Below are 20,930 nucleotides of genomic sequence, written 5' to 3'. Positions count from 1 at the left end.
AGCAGCGTGTTTACAGTGCTGCGGCCGCTGCTGGAGCCAAGAGGTTTGTCGACCATGGGAAGGGAAGGGGGTGGCGGCGGCAAGGGACTGGGGGAGCTGGCCAGACCGCGAGAAGATAAAATCGGGTGGGCCACGAAGAGACAGGAAGGAACTGGGAAGAGGAAGAGGGAAAGGGGCCTGCTTTGGGGGAGGGGTGTGCTTGGAGGCACACAGCTTTGCTTGTGGGGGGAGACAGAAGGGGGGCCATGTAGAGACAGGGAGGAACTGGAGCTGGAGAGGGAAAGGGGCCTGCTTTGGGGAAGGGCTGTGCTTGGAGGCAGACAGCTTTGCTTGGGGAGGAGACAGAAGGGGGGCCACGGAGACACAGTCAGGGGGGGCAGAGGGAAAGGGGTCTGCTTTGGGGGAGGGGTGTGCTGGGAGGTAGATAGCTTTGCTTGGGGGGAGACAAAATGGGGGGGCCACGGAGAGACAGTCAGGGAGGAATTGGAGGGGTAGAGGGAAAGGGGTCAGCTTTGGGGGGGGAGGGGTGTGCTGGGAGGCAGACAGCTTTGCTTGGGAGGGGAGACAGAAGGGGGGCCACGGAGACACTGTCAGGGAAGAATTGGAGGGGTAGAGGGAAAGGGGGCTGCTTCGGGGGGAGGGGTGTGCTGGGAGGCAGATCATTTTGCTTAGGGGGGAAGACAGAAGAGGGGCTACGGAGAGACAGTTAGGGAGGAACTGGAGGGGGAGAGGGAAAGGGGGCTGCTTTCTAGCACCCGTTAATGTAATGGGCTTAAAGACTAGTGTACATATAATATCTTATTAATTCATAATGGTAACCATAAAATTTTTTAAAAAACTACAAAGCAGAGAAAATGTTAATTATCATTTATATTTGGGGGGAGTTTTCAAAGATGTCAAGGCAGATGACTTTAAAATATGCAATGTCACCTCAGTAACTATAGAAAAATAGACAAATATAGTGCAAAATATAGACAGCAGATATAAATTCTCAAAACTGACACATTTTTATCACTAAATTTAAAATCATTTTTCCTGCCTTTGCTGTCTGGTGATTTCATGAGTCTTTGGTTTCCTTCTGACCATGTAGCCTTTCATTTCTTAATGCACTCAAGACCCACCAATTGGTTCCTGATCATATAAAAAAAAGTTTGGATGAGCCTATATCACTAAAAGAATTAGAAACAGCGTTGCGATCTCTTAGAGTTGGATCCGCTCCAGGTGGTGATGGTTATACAGTAGAGTTTTATAAATCATTTCAATCTACCCTATTACCTCATTTGTTACATTTATATCAGTACCAACTAACTAAAGGTTGCATTTCAGGTACTATGGCAGAATCATTAACAATTGTTTTGCCAAAGCCAAACAGAGATCCCATTTTGGTTTCAAACTACAGGCCTATCTCACTAATTAATGTTGATGGAAAATTTTGGCTAAAACACTGGCTTTACGCTTGGCTAAAGCTCTCCCTTTTATTATTGATATACACCAAACTGGATTCGTTGCTAAGAGACATTCCTCTAATAATACTAGACTGGCTTTACATATGTTAAATTTAACAAAAGCCTTAAAAGATCCGGCATTCTCTGTTTCTTTAGATGCGGAGAAAGCCTTTGATCGAGTTGAGTGGACTTTCATGTATCAAGCATTAAATTGGTTTGGTATAGGTTCTGGATTTATACAAACGATTCAAACGTTGTACAGCTCCCCTACTGTAAGATTATATGTTAATAATAATGTATCAGAGCACTTTAATTTGTAGAGGGGGGTTAGACATCTCCTTTGCTTTTTGATATTGTTTTGGAACCCTTGTTATTAGCCATTCAACAAGCAAAGGGGATACAGGGCATTCCTCGTACTGATCGGGAATATAAAGTCTCTGCATATGCAGATGATATTCTGCTTTATTTGAGAAATTCAGAAACTTCCATTCCATGCCTGCTGGAGTTGATAGAGAAATTTGGAAAATTTTGGGGTATAAGATAAATTGGAATAAGTCAGAAATTCTTCCGCTTAATGTGCATTGTATTAAAGGTTTATTTAATACATTTTCATTTATATGGAAGGAAGATGGATTAAAATATTTAGATATTAAGATTAAAAATACACTGGAAGACACAATAAAAGAGAATGAAAAACTTTTATTAAAGAAAGTAACAGAAATGTGTGAGCAATGAAATCCTTTACATCTTTCTTGGTGGTGGAGAGTTCAAACTATTAAAATGATGATTTTGCCTGTGGTTTGTTATCAAATGAGTATGATACCAATTTTTTTTCAAGGGTCCTTTTGTAAAAAGTTAAATGGTATCCTTACAAAATTTGTTTGGCAGGGTAAAATGCCTAGAATTGCTTTAGTATCTTTACAGAAACCAATTGCGGAGGGTGGGGTAAATTTTCCTAACTTCTGTAGGTATCATCAAGCCTATATTTTATGCTAGGGTGTGTATTGGGTCCTCCCAGAGCTCATGGAAAATTTCCCAGATTGGTTGTATTTGGAATGGCGACTCATGTTTCCTTTGCATTTATCTCATGTTATCAGTATCAAGATGCCTAGGAAATATAAAGAGAACAGAATATTAATGGATACATGGAAAACATTACTTTATGTCAGTAATTTAACACCTAATCCAATACATAAGTCAACAAATCAATCTTTATGGGTAAACTCCAAGATTCAAATTGGCGGATTTAAAGTCGTTTGGAAGCATGGATTATTGCAGGTATACGGACTTTAAACGATGTCATTTCAAATGGTAAACTGCTTGATTTTTCACAGTTACAACATAAATTTGGTCTTAATAAATCACAAAGCTTTAAATGGTTGCAACTGAAGCAGGCTTTTCAGGAGAGGTTCCCTGAATGGAAAAATCTTAATAATCAGTATAGTCTGGAATTCTTGTGCTTTTAGGCGGATTTCTTGGGGCACCAAGCCGCACAGTGGTATAAATTGATATCTGGATATATGAATAAAAAACCAAGAACTGGTCTTAGAGACATTTGGAGCATTGAGATTAAGCATCAAATTTCTGCGTCTCAATGGCCACGAATTTGTGTCTTGGAGAATGAGATCTACAATGTCTGCATCTATGAGACAAATTTGGTTCTTTTTGTTACATAGAGCTTTTTGGACCCCTGTTATATTACAAAAGTTAGATAGCTCTAGGTCTAATAGATGCTGGCATTGTATGAATCTGGAAGCATTGACTTTGGACCAATTAATATTTTATTGTCCCTGTATCATGGTCTTTTGGAAATCAATTTGGTCTCAAATTAATTGTTTACTAGGAAACCATGTAGCTTTATCATATGATACAATTATGTTTGGGATGTCAATGAGAGCAAAAAGTCAAATTTCATCAAGTAATAACAAGCTATTAATTATGACAGGAGTCGCCATACAGCATATTATCCCAGGACAAGCAGGCATGATATTCTCACATGTGGGTGACGTCATCTACGGAGCCCCGATGCGGACAGCATTTCAAGCAAACTTGATTGAAGATTCAAGCTTGCTGGCTGCACCACGCATGTGTGCTTCCTGCTCCACTAGAGGCGCATCCCCTCCTCGTGGTCTCCAGTTCGATTTTTTCCGCTGTGCTAAGAAGACACGTTTTTCTTAGCACTGCCCTAGTGCCTTCTTTGCACCGAGATTTACTATTTTTCTTTTTTTTTTCCTTTCTTCGTAAAAGTCGCTGTGCATAACGAAAAATTTTTTCTTCCTGCTCATCGCGCTTTACGCGCCTTTTTCTCGCGATCCGGGGGCTCCCGGATCGCCGCGGCCGCGAGGCCTGATTGGCCGCGGCCGCCTGGATGTCCCGGCCCATTACGGGCTTTAAAAAGTGCACCTGGTGCGAGCGTCTTCTATCTCTCACAGACCCGCATCGCTGGTGCATCCTTTGCCTGGGGGCCGACCATCCAACGGAAACTTGCCCCTGGTGTGCAACTTTTCAACAGCGGGCGCTCTGCCGATGACGGGCCCGCATGGCAGAGCTATTTGCTACGGATCAACCCTTGGCCTCGAGATCGGCCTCGCCTCGGGAGTCGACTTCGAAGACCTCGAGCTCTCATAAGTCCTCTGCCCCGGGTAAGTCCCCTCTTCCCTCCTCAGGTTCCACATTGTCGAAGAAGCCAACCTCGGGGACAATGGCCGCACAGAGTGGAAACTCCTTACCCACAGCCCCGGTAAAACCCCCGAAGACCTCGGGACGTGCCTCCACCCCTCGGGAATGCTCCGAAGCGAGATCACCCCCGGTGGAGAGCACAGCGGCCTTGGACATGCCATCGATGCTGTCCGTGCCCGTATTCCAGGACCTGCTTCGAGCGATGATCACAACGGAGCTATCCGCTGCCATGGCTCACCTTCAACCGGCCTCGGCCTTGACCTCGCATGCGCCGGACCAGCCTGAGCAACGCGCCGAGACCCCTCGAGGAAAACCGCGCCATTCTTGTCGCCTCTCCTCTTCATCGGATTCCTCCCCGAGGCATTCGAAGTATTCGAGGCATTCAAAACGAAAATCGAGACCCCTCTCTAAGAAAGCCTGGAGTTCCCCTCCGGTACGAGGGAGCACCCGCTTGACTCGATCGGGGGAGCCGCTAAGGGTCACCGAGCTGTCTCTTACCAACCCACAGCTCCTATTGACTCCCCCTCGGTCCGGAGCTCCGGCCCGAGGCCCTAGGCTTTCGCCGAGGGAGTCCGGGGAGGGATCCCCGACCAGACACCGGTCGGTCCCCAGAACCCCGGCGTCGTCCCCGAGGGGCTCCTCGAGGCGACGCAGGTCCTCGACCCCGGAGCGCTTTCACAGCGCATCTCCGGTATCGGACCGAGGATCCGAGCGAGAGCCCCGCTATTCGAGGGAGGCTTCTCCTTCCTTCTCAGCCAAACGGCGGTCTCGGTCACCGTCCCCGCAAGGGGCCACGGGACCCCATCGACCATCCTTCACAAGGTTTGTCCAGGACATGGGACGTGCCCTTGACTTGGACCTACAATCTGACTCAAGGTACTCCAAGGAATACCTGGCGGAGCTGGATATGCCTTCCCCGCCCTGAGAGTCCCTCCGGCTACCACTGAACCCGGTACTCGGGCAGACCCTTATCAGGAACCTCGAGACTCCTTACATGGTGACGGCGGTCCCATCCAAAATGGAGTCTAAGTACCGGACAGTACCTCACCCGGGGTTTGAGCAACCACAGCTGTCCCACCAATCCCTGCTGGTGGAATCATCTTTAAAAAAAGCTCACCCCTCGAGGGTGTCCGCGGCGGTACCCCCTGGACGCGAAGGCCGGACACTGGACAAATTCAGACGCCGGTTGTACCAGAACTCTATGATGACCGCCAGAGTCCTGAACTACACCTTCACTTTTTCCTCCTATCTAAAGCACCTCATTGGGCGGCTCACCTCCTTCTCGGAGAGCTTACCTACCCCTCGCCAGACAGAGTTCAGCCTCCTCCTCGAGGATTTTTCCAACCTCAGGCTACACTTGTTCCACGCCGCTTACGACGACTTCGAGCTATCTTCCAGGGTCGCAGCCTTCGCGGTGGCCATGCGCCAGCTGACATGGCTACGACTCGTCGATATGGACCCCAACCTGCAAGATCGACTAGCCAACCTCCCCTGCGTCGGGAAGGAACTCTTTGACGACACCATCGAAGCTACTACGAAACGGCTGTCTGAACACGAACGCTCATTCGCGTCTCTTGTCCGACAGAAGCCTAAACCACAGACCTCTCGCCCCTTCCGGGGATTACCTCGACGCTACCCCCAGAAGTCCACACCGGCCTTTTCCAGACCACCGCCGTGACGCCCCCAGGCTCACTCTAGGGCTCCACCAAAGTCACAGCCCACGGCGTCGGTGAAGCCATCTCCGTCCTTTTGACGGAATGAGCGGACGGGGCGGGCCCCCTCCGCACCTCCACCGAGCCCCCTCCCCATCGGGGGCCGCCTTCAAGCCTACTACCCTCACTGAAAAGCCATCACGTCGGACTCATGGGTCCTTGGCGTGATCTCATCAGGGTACTCGCTCAACTTTCAAGAGGTACCCCCCGACAGTCCACCGAGCGCGTGCCTTCCAAACCGAGCGCAGTTGTCCCTCCTCCTCTCCGAGGCACAGGACCTCCTCCGCCTGCGGGCGGTGGAACCGGTCCCCCAAAATCAAAGGGGCCAAGGGTTTTACTCCCGTTACTTCCTGGTACCGAAGAAGATGGGAGACCTGCGCCCGATCCTAGACTTGAGACGCCTGAACAAGTTTCTAGTACGGGAAAAGTTCCGGATGCTTTCACTTCCGATTCGTTACCCCTTGATCAGCGAGGGCGATTGGCTCTGCTCCCTCGACCTGAAGGAGGCCTACACCCATGTTCCGGTGCACCCTGCTTGCCGCAAGTTCCTGCGTTTTCAGGTGGGAGACCTTCACCTGCAATATCGGGTCCTCCCCTTCGGCCTGTCCTCGTCCCCCCGAGTCTTCACGAAGTGCCTCGTAGTGGTTGCGGCTGCCTTACGCTCCCATGGTCTGCAGGTATTCCCCTACCTGGACGATTGGTTGATCAAAGACTCGACCAGGGAGGGGGCTATCTCAGCGACCCAACAGACTATCACTTCTCTTCAGTGTCTGGGGTTCGAGATAAACTTCCCAAAATCCCAGCTACGCCCCTCTCAGTCCTTATAATTCAACGGGGCCGTGCTGGACACGGTCCGCCTTCGCTCCTTCCTCCCCCCTCAGCGTCGGGAGGCATTGGTAAACCTGAGCCGACAAGTCTCGAGATCGAACTCGGTCTCGGCCCGACAAATGATGACGCTCCTCGGCCATATGGCCTCCACAGTCCACATTACCCCACTTGCTCGCCTTCATCTGCGGTTACCACAGTGGACTTTGGCATCACAATGGCGACAGGATCGGGACCCGATCAACCGCCACGTGACAGTAACTCCTTCCTTGCGAAGATCGCTCCGTTGGTGGACCGACTCTTCAAATCTTTCCAAGGGTTTGCTCTTTCTCGCCCCTCCACACCACAAGGTCCTAACCACGGACTCATCGGAGTACGCTTGGGAGGCTCATGTGGACGGTCTCCGCACTCAAGGTCTGTGGTCCGCAGAGGACCGTCGCTGCCACATCAACGTGTTGGAACTCCGGGCCATCTACCTCGCCGCGGTGGCCTTCCAACACCTGCTTCACGACCGGGTGGTTCTCGTCCGTACGGACAACCAGGTGGCGATGTACTACGTAAACAAGCAAGGAGGGACGGGGTCCTGGTCCCTCTGCCAAGAAGCTCTACGGCTCTGGGAGTGGGCGGTCTCCCAAAACATCTCCCTTCGAGCGGTTTACATCCAAGGGGAACAAAACTGCCTGGCGGACAGGCTCAGCCTCCTCCTCCAGCCACACGAGTGGTCCCTGCATTCTCAGGTGCTGCGACAGGTGTTCGACACGTGGGGGACTCCCCAGATAGATCTGTTCGCCTCCCCCAACAATCAAAAACTGCCTCTCTTCTGTTCAAGGATATACTCCCCGGACCGTCTCGAGGCCGATGCCTTCCTCCTAGATTGGGAGGGAAAGTTCCTCTATGCGTTCCCGCCGTTTCCTCTGATTCTGAGGACGCTGGTCCATCTAAAATCTCTGAGGGCCACTCTGATCTTGATCGCTCCTCGATGGCCCCGCCAGCCTTGGTTCTCCCTACTACTTCAACTCAGTGTCAGGGAACCTCTGCTTCTGCCTGTCTTTCCCTCTCTGCTATCTCAGAGTCGGGGTTCACTGTTACATCCCAATCTTCAGTCTCTTCATCTGACTGCTTGGTTTCTTTCCCCTTGACTTCCTTCCCTGTATCTCAGTCGGTCAGGGAAGTGTTGGAGGCTTCTCGGAAGGTATCGACCAGACTCTGCTATTCTCAGAAGTGGACTAGATTCTCGTCCTGGTGCTCCTCTCACCGCCAGGACCCGGTGTCGGTCCCTGTGTCCTTGGTTCTGGAGTATTTACTCCATTTATCTCACTCTGGCCTGAAGACCAATTACATTCGAGTCCATCTCAGCGCCATTGCTGCCTTTCATCAGCCCCTGGAAGGGAAGGTCCTTTCACTCCATCCCTTAGTTTCCCGTTTCATGAAGGGGCTCCTGAATGTTCATCCTCCCCTCAAACCGCCTCCGGTGGTTTGGGACCTCAATGTGGTTCTAGCTCAACTGATGAAACCTCCATTTGAGCCTATGGATAAGTGTCATCTTAAGTTCCTAACTTGGAAAGTGATCTTCCTACTTGCTCTCACTTCTGCTCGGAGGGTTAGCGAGCTGCAGGCCTTGGTGGCGGACCCACCTTTCACGGTATTCCACCATGACAAGGTGGTCCTCCGCACTCACCCTAAGTTTTTGCCTAAGGTGGTGTCTGATTTTCATCTCAACCAGTCCATTGTTCTACCTGTGTTCTTCCCCAAGCCCCACTCTCATCCCGGAGAGGTGGCGCTTCATACTCTCGACTGCAAGCGGGCGTTGGCCTTCTACCTCCAACGCACCCAGTCCCATCGAACGGCCCCCCAGTTGTTTTTGTCCTTCGACCCCAACAGGTTGGGGCGCCCAGTTTCCAAACGCATCCTGTCCAACTGGTTAGCTGCTTGTATTTCTTTCTGCTACGCTCAGGCTGCACGGTCGAGTCACGGGACATAAGGTCCAAGCGATGGCAGCTTCGATAGCTTTCCTCAGGTCCACGCCTATCGAGGATATCTGCAAGGCTGCCACGTGGTCTTCGGTTCATACTTTCACCTCACACTACTGCCTGGATACACTGTCCAGGAGCGATGGCCGGTTTGGCCAATCGGTCTTACGTAACCTATTTTCTTGAATTGCCAACCTCCCTCCATCCCTTATCAGTTAGCTTGGAGGTCACCCACATGTGAGAATATCATGCCTGCTTGTCCTGGGATAAAGCACAGTTACTTACCGTAACAGGTGTTATCCAGGGACAGCAGGCATATATTATCACAACCCGCCTACCTCCCCGGGGTTGGCTTCTTTGCTGGATATGTGAACTGGAGACCACGAGGAGGGGATGCGCCCTCTAGTGGAGCAGGAGGCACACATGCGTGGTGCAGCCAGCAAGCTTGAATCTTCAATCAAGTTTGCTTGAAATGCTGTCCGCATCGGGGCTCCGTAGATGACGTCGCCCACATGTGAGAATATATGCCTGCTGTCCCTGGATAACACCTGTTACGGTAAGTAACTGTGCTTTACCAGCAATTGGAAAAATTACAATAGGCTTAATTATACATTTTGGTGGAATTCACTATGTCATATTTATAAAATGGAAAGAACAATTGCTATAGAAAAAGGGAATTATAATAATTTTAAAAAGATTTGGGGGCCATTGACAATTTATTGTAATGAATAGACATCATTTTCCAATGAAAGTACATTTATACATTGGGGGAGGATAGAAAATTTATTTTAAAGGTTTTATTAATTGATAGAAATATAATATGTATATGATATTTTGAATTCATGGTGGGAAGAGTGGGTGGGGAGGGATTAAATTTATGTATGTAAAATCTTAATTGAATGAATTACAAGTGATATGTAAAAGTTTAAAAAGTTTAATATAATATAGTATTGTATACTTGTTGTAAGATGAAAAATGAATAAAGAATTTGAAAAATAAAAAAGACCCACCTTCCTTCCTTCATTCCTGTGTCCTTAGTGCCCCAGTGCCTCCTTCCCGTGTCCTTAGCGCCCCCAGTGCCTCCATCCCGTGTCCACTAATGCTAAACTCTGCACATCTGAAAACGGGTTCACTTAGTTTAGGCACATCATCATCACCTTGCCATTCCAACCGAAGTGGACTACAGATGCTGTACAGTGAAGTGCACATGCTGATGAAAAGTTCTAGCCCAACAACGGCGGTCGCTGCTGGGAATTAACAGGTGCTGTAGCCAGAACTTTTCATCAGAATCTGTATTTTTTTAAACATATATACCCTATTTTTGCTGCCTATTCTGCTGCGAAGTTTTCACTAAAGCGTGTCCCGCTAGCACGAAAACAGCCGTGGCGCGAGTAAGAACTCTAGCGGTCGCGCAGCTGAGGATATGTTCCAAGAGGGGAATGGCCAGTTTGGAGCCACGCACACTGCACTTCGGTAGTCATAGTTCCGATGCTCACCATTTCCACTCCTAGATTCGTGGAGAAACTACAAGCCCCGGGATGGCCGAGAAAAGATGGTTAGGGCAATGCCTGAATTGAAAGAGCACGGCAGGAGGGAGGGGAAGCGATCACCAATCCGTTGTCCCCGTGCACAGCTTCGGGACGCTGTCCCTGAAAATGGGACATTTTGACGTCCCGAAGCGGTGGGTCGGGACAACGAGACAGTCAGTCCCATATCGGAACAGTCCCATTTAATACGGGCTGTATGGTCACCTTAAGAATGAATCAAAATAAAGATTTAAAAAAAAAAAAAGAATGAATCGTTTGTCTGGAAGGCTCAGTAAATTTAATTTTCTATGTCTGATTACAAAATACTGGTAGCGGTACTTATACTATTTCTTATAATTAGCAAGTAACAAGAGTGTGTTTCTTTCCCTCTCTTTGTAGGCGCTCCTGGAGTTGGAAATGAATTCTGACTTAAAGGCACAATTAAGGGAGCTGAACATCACTGCAGCTAAGGTGGTTTTAACATTTTAGTGTTAAGAAGTATGGTATCAAACTTCCCTTTTTTATAACTTAAATACATTACTTCCATTTCAGAGCAGTACAGAATTTCAGATATACTGGAGTTTAGCTAACCAGGAAAACTAGAAGCATGTCTAGATTGGGAGGTTTAGTTGCTGCAATGCTTTTGGTTGAATATAAGATCAGGAGAGAAGAGGGGTTATGGTTATTAAGACATGGTTGTTAAAGTGCAATTCAGCTGACTGCTGACAACCAAGTTTACTTATGGTTAGATAGAGCACAGTTAGTTGGCCACTCTATTCTGTGACTGTTGTTTTTTGCACTATCCACACAAATTATAGAGAAATAAAAAGCATTTCTTGTGCTGTATGCGATTACATTGGATGTGAATATCTTGATGATCTGCTACTTATGTTTGGCTTAGAACATTAAAATCTAAATATGGGATTCATGGTAACATAACAAAGACCATTGGAGAAATATCCTGGGGAACTGGGTTTGATTCCCACTAGAGAATAACACGGTGAAAAAACACCATAGCAACATGCGGTGGATTGCAGTTTAACCATAGCAACGGGAATGCAGATGCATGCTTCGCTTCGGGAACAGTGAACATCTTTGTCCCAGAGTAGGAAACTTCTCCTATGTCCTTTCCCATTATTTACAATGGTGTCCTAGCTCCCCTCCGAGTTGCCTTCCCTCCCGGCCAGCAGCCACCTCCCTTCGTTCCTTGAGATCATGGATTCTACAACACCAGCAAATCTTGCCCCTTTTAAAAGCAGCAAAAAAAACAACAACCTCCAAACAAACCCTGGGACTTCTCTACTGGGTCAGCCCATTTGTGCCTCCCGCCCTGGGCCTACCAGCATTTAAGAAGCTTCAGTAACCGAAGAAGCAACATTGCAGGCCTGCTCTGGGGCTTTCTTCTGGCCGAGTCCCTCCTTCCGATGTAATTTTTGGTGAAACCCGTGAATGGGGGAGGGGTCTGCTGGACCCATGGGAGGGAGGTGCTGACTAGCTGGTTCCAAAGCTGGAGCTGAAAGTAAGGGAGACAGGTTGGATTTGGTCTGAGGATTGGGGGGAAGGGAAAGAGGTGCTGGGCCCATGTGGGGGTACTGGAGCTGAAGGGGAAGGGAGAGGTGTCAGACCCACACCTGGGTGCTGAAGGGAGGGAATTGACCCATGGGAAGGGGGCTAGAGGGAAAGGAGAAGTGTAGGACCTGCAGGGAGGGGGGAGAGAAGGGAAGGGAAAAATAAAAGTTGAACCAAGGGGATGAAGGAAGAGTGAGTGACATGGGAGAATATATTGACACAGAGAGAAGATGGCTAGACATGATAGAGAATAAGAACATGAAAGGTAGATGCTGGACTTAGGGGGCACATAGGGATATAGAAGAGCGATACTGAACATGGGGGGGAGGGGATCATAGAATGGTGACAAAGTTGTTAGAATCAATTGTAGCAGGTCAACTTACTAATTATCTGGTGAAATTTTCATTACTTCAACCTTTTCAATATGGGTTTTGTTCTAATTTTAGTACTGAAACTTTATTGATCTCTCTTCTTTCTAAAATTCAACAACTACGACTTCAAAATAAATGTTCAATTTTGCTTCAGTTTGATTTGTCCTCGGCGTTTGATGTAGTGCATCATGACTTTTTGCTCCAATTACTTTCAGATATCGGTCTTAATCAGGTTGTTTTTTTTGGTTTTCTAAATTTTTATTGTCCCAATCTTAGTTAATATTGATGGTAATATTTCTAATTCCTGGCAACCTCCTTGCGGAATTCCCCAGGGCTCTCCGCTTTCCACAATTTTGTTCAATCTTTATATGTCAACTTTGAATATTTATAAGCGGTCAGCGTGGGAAACGTTTTTTTACTTATGCGGATGACATTTTTATACTGATTGAGATTGACCCAAATATTACCAATTTAACTTTTAAAATAAATCACTGTATCTTTTAAAATAAATCACTGTATCTCTAAACTTCAAACTTGGGCTATGTCTGTCTAGATGAAAATAAATACAGCTAAAACTAAACTTCTGTGGTTAGGCCCAAAATTGGATCATCTTCCTTCCACTGTATTTTTGGATTCTGAAGGCTCACTACAAATTGAATTCTCCTATAAGATTTTGGGAATACTTTTTGATTCTTCTCTTACTTTTAAGGATCAAATAAACTCTCTGGTAAAAGAAATGATTTTTCAGCTTACAAATGTTGAGGAAGGTCAGATCTCTTTTCCATCAATATCATTTTTCTGTTTTGGTCCAATCTATTATATTATCCCGGTTAAATTATTGTAACGCCATTTATCTTGGCATCACTAAGAACTGCCTTCAAAGACTACAATTGATCCAGAATACTGCTGTGAAGTTGATCTATAGAAAGAGCAAATTCGACCATGTGACTCCTTTGCTTTTTCTCTCTCCATTGGCTCCCAGTTTATTTTAGAATTCAGTTTAAGTGTTTAAGTATTGTTTTTAAGATTTTACATGGTATTTTTGCTCCTCTTGTTCCTCTGCTATGGAATGTTTAAAGATTTTCATATGCGAGAGGCATTCATCGATTTGAACTTTCTCTTCCTTCTAGGAAAGGAATTCAAGGAGTTAAGAATTTTAGCAGCTCTCTGGCGTTTAAATTTTTCTAAATATGGAATGAACTTCCCCTAATTTTGAGGTGTCCCAGTTCTTCCAACTCTTCCATAAACTTCTAAAAACTTTTTTTTTCGCTAAACATTTTGAAAACTAACTCTTGTATTTCAGTTCATTTTATTTTTTTAATTTATTGTTAACCGCGTCGAGCTTCTTTTGGTTGAAGACCCGGTATATAAGATTAAGTTTTAGTTTAATTTAGTTTAGGGAGATGGACAAAGCGGAAATACTAGAAAGGGATTTATAGGAGAAGAGAGATACTGAGCATGTGGAACAATACGTACACAGAAGTTGAATGGTGAGCATGGAGAAAGAAGATATGTCAAATGGTCAGGAGCCCTGGTAAGTTAAGAAAAGACAAAAGAAAACAGACTAATGCTTGAGACATCATGATTTAAAGAATAGAATGACAAGACAATAAAAGTTAGAGAGAAAAAAATTTATTTTCTGTTTTGTGACTAGAATATATCGGATTTGAAATACAAGGTGTTACCCAAAGGTTTGGGGAATTCAATTGTAAAAAAAAAATTGCTTACTGAAACTTCTAGTTTCCACTGTCTCCTTCGAAGTAGTCCCCTTGAGAATGTATACAACGATCCCAGCATTTTTCCCATGAGGCCATGCATCTATGGAAGTCATCTTGGGTGAGTGCTTTGAGAACCTCCTGCGATTCAGCCTGGATCTCTTCAATCGTATGAAAACTGCGCCCTTTCAGTCGTAATTTCATTTTGGGGAATAGGAAAAAATCACAGGGGGCAGGGTCAGGCGAATAAGGAGGGTGTGTAATCACTGTAATGTTTCTGGAAGTCAGGAATTGAGTTTCAAACAGACAGAAACGTGATGGGCCTTCTGTTCACCAGTCTTGACACAAATTTTGCAAAAATGCGTCTAATGTTCAATTCATCCAAAAAATTTGTTGAACTGTCCCATGTGACTGTCCTACTATCTCACAAACATTGTGGATAGTTTGCCTACGGTCTGCAAAGATAGTTTCACAAACTTTTGCTATGGTTTCCGGTGTTGTGCTTGAAGGTCGTTTGGAGCAGTCATCGTCGTGGACAGATGTTCGTCCGTCCTTGAAGCGTTGGTACCAAAGAAAGATTTTGCTTTGGCACATGATATTATCTCCAAAAGCTTCCTGGAGCATATGATGGGTTTCTGCAAAAGTTTTTTTTAAGATTCAAACAAAATTTGATGCAGATTCTCTTCTCAATAAAATTCGTCATTGAAATCTGCCGAGTCCCTAAAACAAAACTGTACAAAATCGCACGGAACAAAATAACGCGACCACTCAACTGCACACTGATTCACAAAGCATACTGCTAGACACCTCTAGTGGCAGAAAGGCATACTATATCCAGTTTGCGTATGCTGTTCACATTCCCAGAACTTTTGGGTAGCACCTAGTATGTATCCATGCTTCTTTAGCTTCCAGCTGGCTTAGGGCTCTCTGACCAGTGGGCAGTGGCCTTAGTTGCACTCCCCTAACACTATTCTGCCAAGTGTGACTGAAGTATTCTGTTTGCTACAGAATGCTACACAAAAAAATCAAGCTATTTGGCTTGTTCAGTTTTCTCAATAATGGAGAGAATATTTGTGAGGGGGAGGAGAGACGGGTTTTGTCGATCCTTGCTTTGTATTTGTGATTTATAAAATGACGGCTACAGAATATTGTTGGTTTTTATATATTAATAAGTTCAATATAAAATAACTATTCAGGGCTTGTGCGGATGGGATCAGACAGTTTGTGGGGGCAGAGATGGTGACAAATTTTTTCCCCCGTGTCATTCTCTATTCCCACCACAGATCCTTGTGACTGGATAAGTCACTTAACCTTCCGTTGCCCTAGGTACAGAAATATGCATTTGTATAGCTTATGTAAACTGCTTTGATTTGTAATTAGAGAAAGGGAATGGGACTTGATGTACTGCCTTTTGCTCTTTCCTAGTAAGATGGCTAGGGTTTTGACTGAACACTAAGGGCTTCTTTTACTAAGCTGCACTAGCGGTTTTAGCGCGCATTTCATTGCTGTGCAGACTAGACACTAACGCCAGCATTGAGCTGGCGGTTAGTTGGTGCGTAGCGCGGGGTTAGCGTGCGCAGCAATGCAGCTCATCTTAGTAAAAGGAGCCCTAAGAGGACTTATAACCTGAGAGTTCTTGATGTGCACACTTTGCACTTAAAATATTGGATTAGAATAGATTTCCAAAGCCAGTACATCATGCTTATCTGACTCATTGGTATCCAGGCTAAAAGCCCATCATTTTAAGATTGCTTTTAAATCATGAACTTGGGACATAGGATGGAAGAATGGAGGGAGTGAAAGAGATGCTGAGGTGGGAAGGAAATAGAAAGGTAAAATTGTTGGGCATGGGAGTGAGAGAGAAAGATGTTACACATGGGGAAAGAAAGAGGTGAATTGTTGGGCATAGGGAGGGGGAGAAATATTGGACATGGTGATGGGAGAGGTGTGAGGTACAGATGCACGGGGAAGAGATTAGGGAAAAATGTTGGATGTGGTGGAGAGGGAACAGTGGGACAAAAAAAGAACAAAAGCAAGTATAAACCTCCTATCTTTTCTTTCTATTTAAACAGTACTTTATTTTGAGGATTGTTTCTTTAATGTTTTTATAGACTGTACTATAGGATTCGAGTTAACCCGGGGACTGCCTGTATGTATGAGTCACAGCTCTAATACGCTGCTCTCAAGATTGACTATGGAAGCAGCCTTCCAAATCTTTACAGGAGAGGGGGGGGGGGGGGGAGAACCCTAATTATTGTACAGTGTAGATAGATAGCAGCTGTCTTGGCTCTCCCAGCTGAGGACAATTTCAATGAGGACAGGACTAAAGAGGAAATATAACATGGGAAGGAGGAATCCCTAGTTGCTTATGAAATCTGGATCACAATCCTACCTCTCAGTTAGAAACTTAATTGGGATAATTCTATCTAGAATCAGTGAGGGCTAAATATGCTAAGATTTTTTTTCCTTTTATAGCTTTGGGACATTTAGCACAGAGCTTCCCAAATGAGATTATTTGGGTGGAGCTGGTGCTACATAAGATATCATCTATACCAGCTGGGGGTTGTGTGCAAATTAAGAACAGGGCTACCAGAAGATTGGAGAGTGCTGGCTTAGTATATCTGGTCCTAAATATGTAAAAGAGAACTCATTTTTAAAGTTATGTTTCTGCTTATGTTATTTTATAGGACTTTTTTTTTTTTTTGCTTGTAAAACCTAATTTTGAATCTTTTAAAAATGGAAGTTAAGATGTAGAGCTTTTGTGTATCATGTTCATTCTCTTATGACTAAAATCACCAGTCTGAAACCAACGTGGATATCCAGTGAGGTTGCTCTCACATGGCTCTGTCCAGGTGGCACATGGGAGCATAGCACCTCTTTGGTGCAGTGATGTATAGTCCCATTCCACAACGTTGGAGAGCATGTTTGTCCCTGGCTCTTGGGCAGGTGAGGGCAGCATCCTGTATATTCCTACAACTTCTCAGAGTCTCTGGACAGTTACTGGGAAGACAAACCATGCAGGACACAGAATATTATGAAGCATATAGGACATTTTATTACGTCTTGCATAATTATTAAGTAGGTATCAAAACAGGAAATGCTACTTTGTGCTACAAATTTAAAATGGGTAAACATCCTCAATGAAATGATCAAAAAGCCAGTGTATGGTTTTAAAGAATTTTTGATATTCAGAATGTTGTTTTTTTGACTGTTAACAGGAAGGAGTTAACAAAAGGTACTACCATATCTGAGGTTGATGTCTAATTTTACAGATGTTACAGTTAACTGGCTGTGTCACAAACTATGCTTTATATCAAGCAGTTAAACACTTTCATTGACACTCCTAAGTACCAGTTTATTGGTTTCTCATAAAAATAAATGAAAATGTGAACTTTTTTTAATTTTAGGAAATTGAAGTTGGTGGGGGTAGAAAAGCAATTATCATCTTTGTTCCAGTTCCTCAGCTGAAATCTTTCCAGAAGATCCAGGTCAGGCTAGTGCGTGAACTGGAGAAGAAGTTCAGTGGCAAACATGTGGTGTTTATTGCTCAGGTGAGTAGTATTAGATATCTTTAAAGGCTGCTTGAGGATGAGCTCTAAACAAGTACTGTACTTGCAGCCTCTTCCTATTTCTATATTTTAGAAGATGTATTTGTGATGCCAGGTTCGTATAGTGTGTCAATTGTAACTCCCTACAGAGGAATATATATTCTGATGCAATAGGTGTGTCATGCGGGATGGTCACGTAATAATATCCCAGTGCCTGTGATCTGTGCAGAAGGAATACACTCCAGGTTTTTGAATCTCTCTTACTTCACCAGAGGGCTCTGCTGCACCCTTCAGATTTTTCCTTCTGCAAGCAAGCTGGAAAGAGTCTTTGTAATCTGCTCTGCTTTTTCCTTTGTTTGGTTTTTTTTGGAGTATACACTGGTTGTTAGATATTCGAGCAATAGAGCCTGTGACAACCAAAAAACAGATTTTTGGCTGCTGATCAAGTTTAAAATTTACATATCATGTACCGTTAACAAAAAAGTACATTTTTACAATTTCTTGTTATACTTTCAGACTAATGCAATGAATTCTTAGCCTAATTCTTAATATAGGCCTATTGCTCATGTTATACTTTGCTGGGTATAGTGTGGCATGTCCAGGCATACATTCAGGGCAGATAGCATAACGTCCATTGAAACTTGGATCTTTTCCAGATAAGCCCCGCCAAAAAGTTAACCCCCGCCACAGTTTTAGCTAACACCATGCTAAGTGAAAACTTGGGGAAAGTGATATACTGAACCCCCCCGAGTCATTATTCAAATCATGTGAATAATTTCCTTGGAGGGCTTCAATAGTTTAATAATTTATAAGGTGGCGTGGCTTAAGTTTTCGCCCGTGCACTTTTTGCATTAGTGGTGGCAGGGCTTATGTTTTCACCCGTGCACTTTTTGCATTAGTGGCGGGGCTTATCTGGAAAAGACCCGGAAACTTTACCCTTAACTTTACCCTTCTTCTCCACTGCCAATGCCAGACTTTGTTCTTTATATCTAGCTGCCCCCTATGCCTGGAATAAATTACCCAAGTTTGTCCATCCGGCCCCTTCCTTTCCCTTGTTTAAAAGCAGACTGAAAATCCACCTTTTTGATACTGCTTTCAATCATTAATCCTCCTCCTCTATCCTCCAACCCAGCTTGCTGATTATCCATTCCCCTTAACTTTATCCATGACATCCTGTTTGTCTTGGCTGTTCAGATTGCAAGCTCTTTCGAGCAGGAACTGTTTTCTTCTTCTTTGTGACTTTTTGCAGTGCTGCATGCATCTGATAGCTCTATATAAATAATTAACAGTAGTAGTACTACTACCGTGTTTCCCTGAAAACAAGACCTAGCAGGATTTTCAGGGTAGGTCTTAATATAAACCCTACCCCAAAAATAAGCCCTAGTCCTGGGATTTGCTGTCATTTTTCCCTCCCTCCCTTCATGCAGCAGAACCCTTGAGCGAGCACCCGCCCCCGCTGTGCAGCCGAACCCCCATCCTTCCCTCCCTCCTATCCGAACCACGCCTACTGCGCGAGCCCTACATACTTCCCTAAGCAGCGTTAGGCTAGCAGCATTCAAAACAGGTTGCTTCGGCCTTGTCTGCCTGTGAATTCACTATGTCGCATTACTGATCTAAACTAAACCTTAGGCTTATATACCGCATCTTCTCTATAACAATAGAGCTCAGCACGGTTTACAAGAAATTAGAAAGGAGAACAGATACAATATGGATTTCGAATAGTATGGAGAGGAGTGGAATTTACAACTTTGAAAATAGTCAAGTTTTTAGATGTTTTCGAAATGGTTGGAAAGAGCCCAGATCGCGCAGTTGAATAGGAAAATCATTCCACAGCTCAGTAATTTTGATAAGTAGAGACTTCCCTAATTTGCCAATGTAGGTAACGCCTTTCAGCGTAGGAAAGGACAATTTAAATTTTTGAGTAGATCTGGTAATGTCAGATCTTACAGAATTCCAAGACGGGAATTAAAGGAGGAAGGATGCCATGCAAGATCTTAAATGTTAAGCAGGCACATTTAAAATAAACCCTGGGAATTATTGGAAGCCAATGAAGTTTTTGCAGGAGCGGAGAGACGTGATCAAATTTACTTTTTGCAAAGCCTAGCAGCAGAATTCTGGATCAGTTGAAGTCTTTAAAAGCTTTTCTTGGTCAATAATCCAGTCTGGAAAGGATGATTGATTGAACAAGGACAGCAAAGTGTTGATGATGGAAACAGGATCTCACTTTCATCAACATATGGGAGACTAAAAAAACATTTTTTTAACAGAGAATTAAGATGGTCGGTTAATGAAAGTGTTGAATCTATAATGACACCCAGAACTTTACTTGAGAATTCAATCTGCAGTGGGGATCCTGAAGGCAACAGAATGGACGAAGGTAGCTGCTCTAATTTTGGGCCAAGCCAAAGTAACATTGTTTTGGACTCTTTCAGTTTCATTTGTACAGTAAGGGCCCAAGACTGAAGTTTCATTATACATTCTATTATATTCCCAACGGTTAGTGAGGTTCGAGTCATTCTATTATATTCCCAACGGTTAGTGAGGTTCGAGTCAATCTCAAGGAGAAAAAGATGTCGTCTGCATACGTAAATAGTGTTTCGCAGGGGGATAAACGAAAAAGTTTCAAAGTAGTCATGTAGATGTTGAAAACAATAGGTGATAAAGGTGTTCCCTTTCGGGACTCCGCATAAAGGCTTCCAAGAGGATGACATGGTGCCATTCATATTAACTGTATATGAGCGAGATCGTAAGAATTTTGAATCAATACCTATCTCAGAAAGTTGGTAAATCAAAATATGGTGAACGACGTCGAAGGCCACCGATAGATTGAATTGTAGCAAAATTGCAAACTTAATGCGCGCTTGCAATTGCTGAACCTTAGAGATTAGTGAGATCAGTAGAGATTCAGTACTGAGATTAGGTCTGAATCCATGTTGGCAAGATAAAACAATGGAAAATCCTAAATATGATGAAAGCTGAGCGGATATGGAGTGCTGCTGGCCCGACGCTGCTTAGGGAAATATGCTCGCGGTCGGCAGGGTTCGGATGGGAGGCAGGGAAGGATGTGGTTTGGCTGCTGTGGTGGGGGTGAGTGTCGATGCTCGGGGGGGGGGGGGATGCTCACTCAAGGGTTCTGCACAAGGGATGGGAGGGAGGGAAGAAAAGCTGGGCAAGGGTCCTGCTGCACAAAGGATGGGAGGGAAGGAAGGATAGAAGCTGGGCAAGGGTCCTACTGCACCAGGGAGGGGAGGAAAGATTCTGCACATGTGGGGGAGAGAAAGGAAAGAGGAAGAATTGGGGTGAAGGAGAGAAAGGGAGAGATGATCATCTGCATACCCCAAAAATAAGACAGTGTCATTAATTTTAGGCCCAAAGAACACACTAGGGGCTCCTTTTACAAAGGCGCACTAACAGTTTAACGCGCATAATAGTGCGCACTAAACCGCCGGACATGCTAGCCGCTACCGCCTCCTCTTGAACAGGTGGTAGTTTTTGGTTAGCGCATGATGAAAAGTCGCGCGTGTTAACCCCGCTAGCGCATCTTTGTAAAAGGAGCCCTAGGTCTTATTT

The 20,930-nt window shown here is 45.0% G+C and overlaps 1 protein-coding gene and 1 non-coding gene across 2 annotated transcripts in view; both read left to right on the top strand.

The window, feature by feature from the left end:
* Positions 1–20,930, top strand: part of RPS7 (ribosomal protein S7) — a 45,661-nt gene that overhangs the window by 1,843 nt on the left and 22,888 nt on the right. The window contains exons 3-4 of the mRNA XM_033937056.1: positions 10,557–10,628; positions 17,220–17,363. Of these exons, the coding sequence (XP_033792947.1) occupies positions 10,557–10,628; positions 17,220–17,363 (216 nt within the window). The remainder of the gene's footprint in view (positions 1–10,556; positions 10,629–17,219; positions 17,364–20,930) is intronic.
* LOC117358333 lies at positions 16,619–16,842 on the top strand. Its single transcript, XR_004539027.1, has one exon. It is a non-coding gene; the product is annotated as a small nucleolar RNA SNORA73 family (small nucleolar RNA).

Source organism: Geotrypetes seraphini, chromosome 3 (assembly GCF_902459505.1).
Source record: "Geotrypetes seraphini chromosome 3, aGeoSer1.1, whole genome shotgun sequence".
In the NCBI taxonomy this organism is placed as follows: Eukaryota; Metazoa; Chordata; class Amphibia; order Gymnophiona; family Dermophiidae; genus Geotrypetes; species Geotrypetes seraphini.
This window is presented reverse-complemented; position numbering and strand designations above follow the sequence as displayed.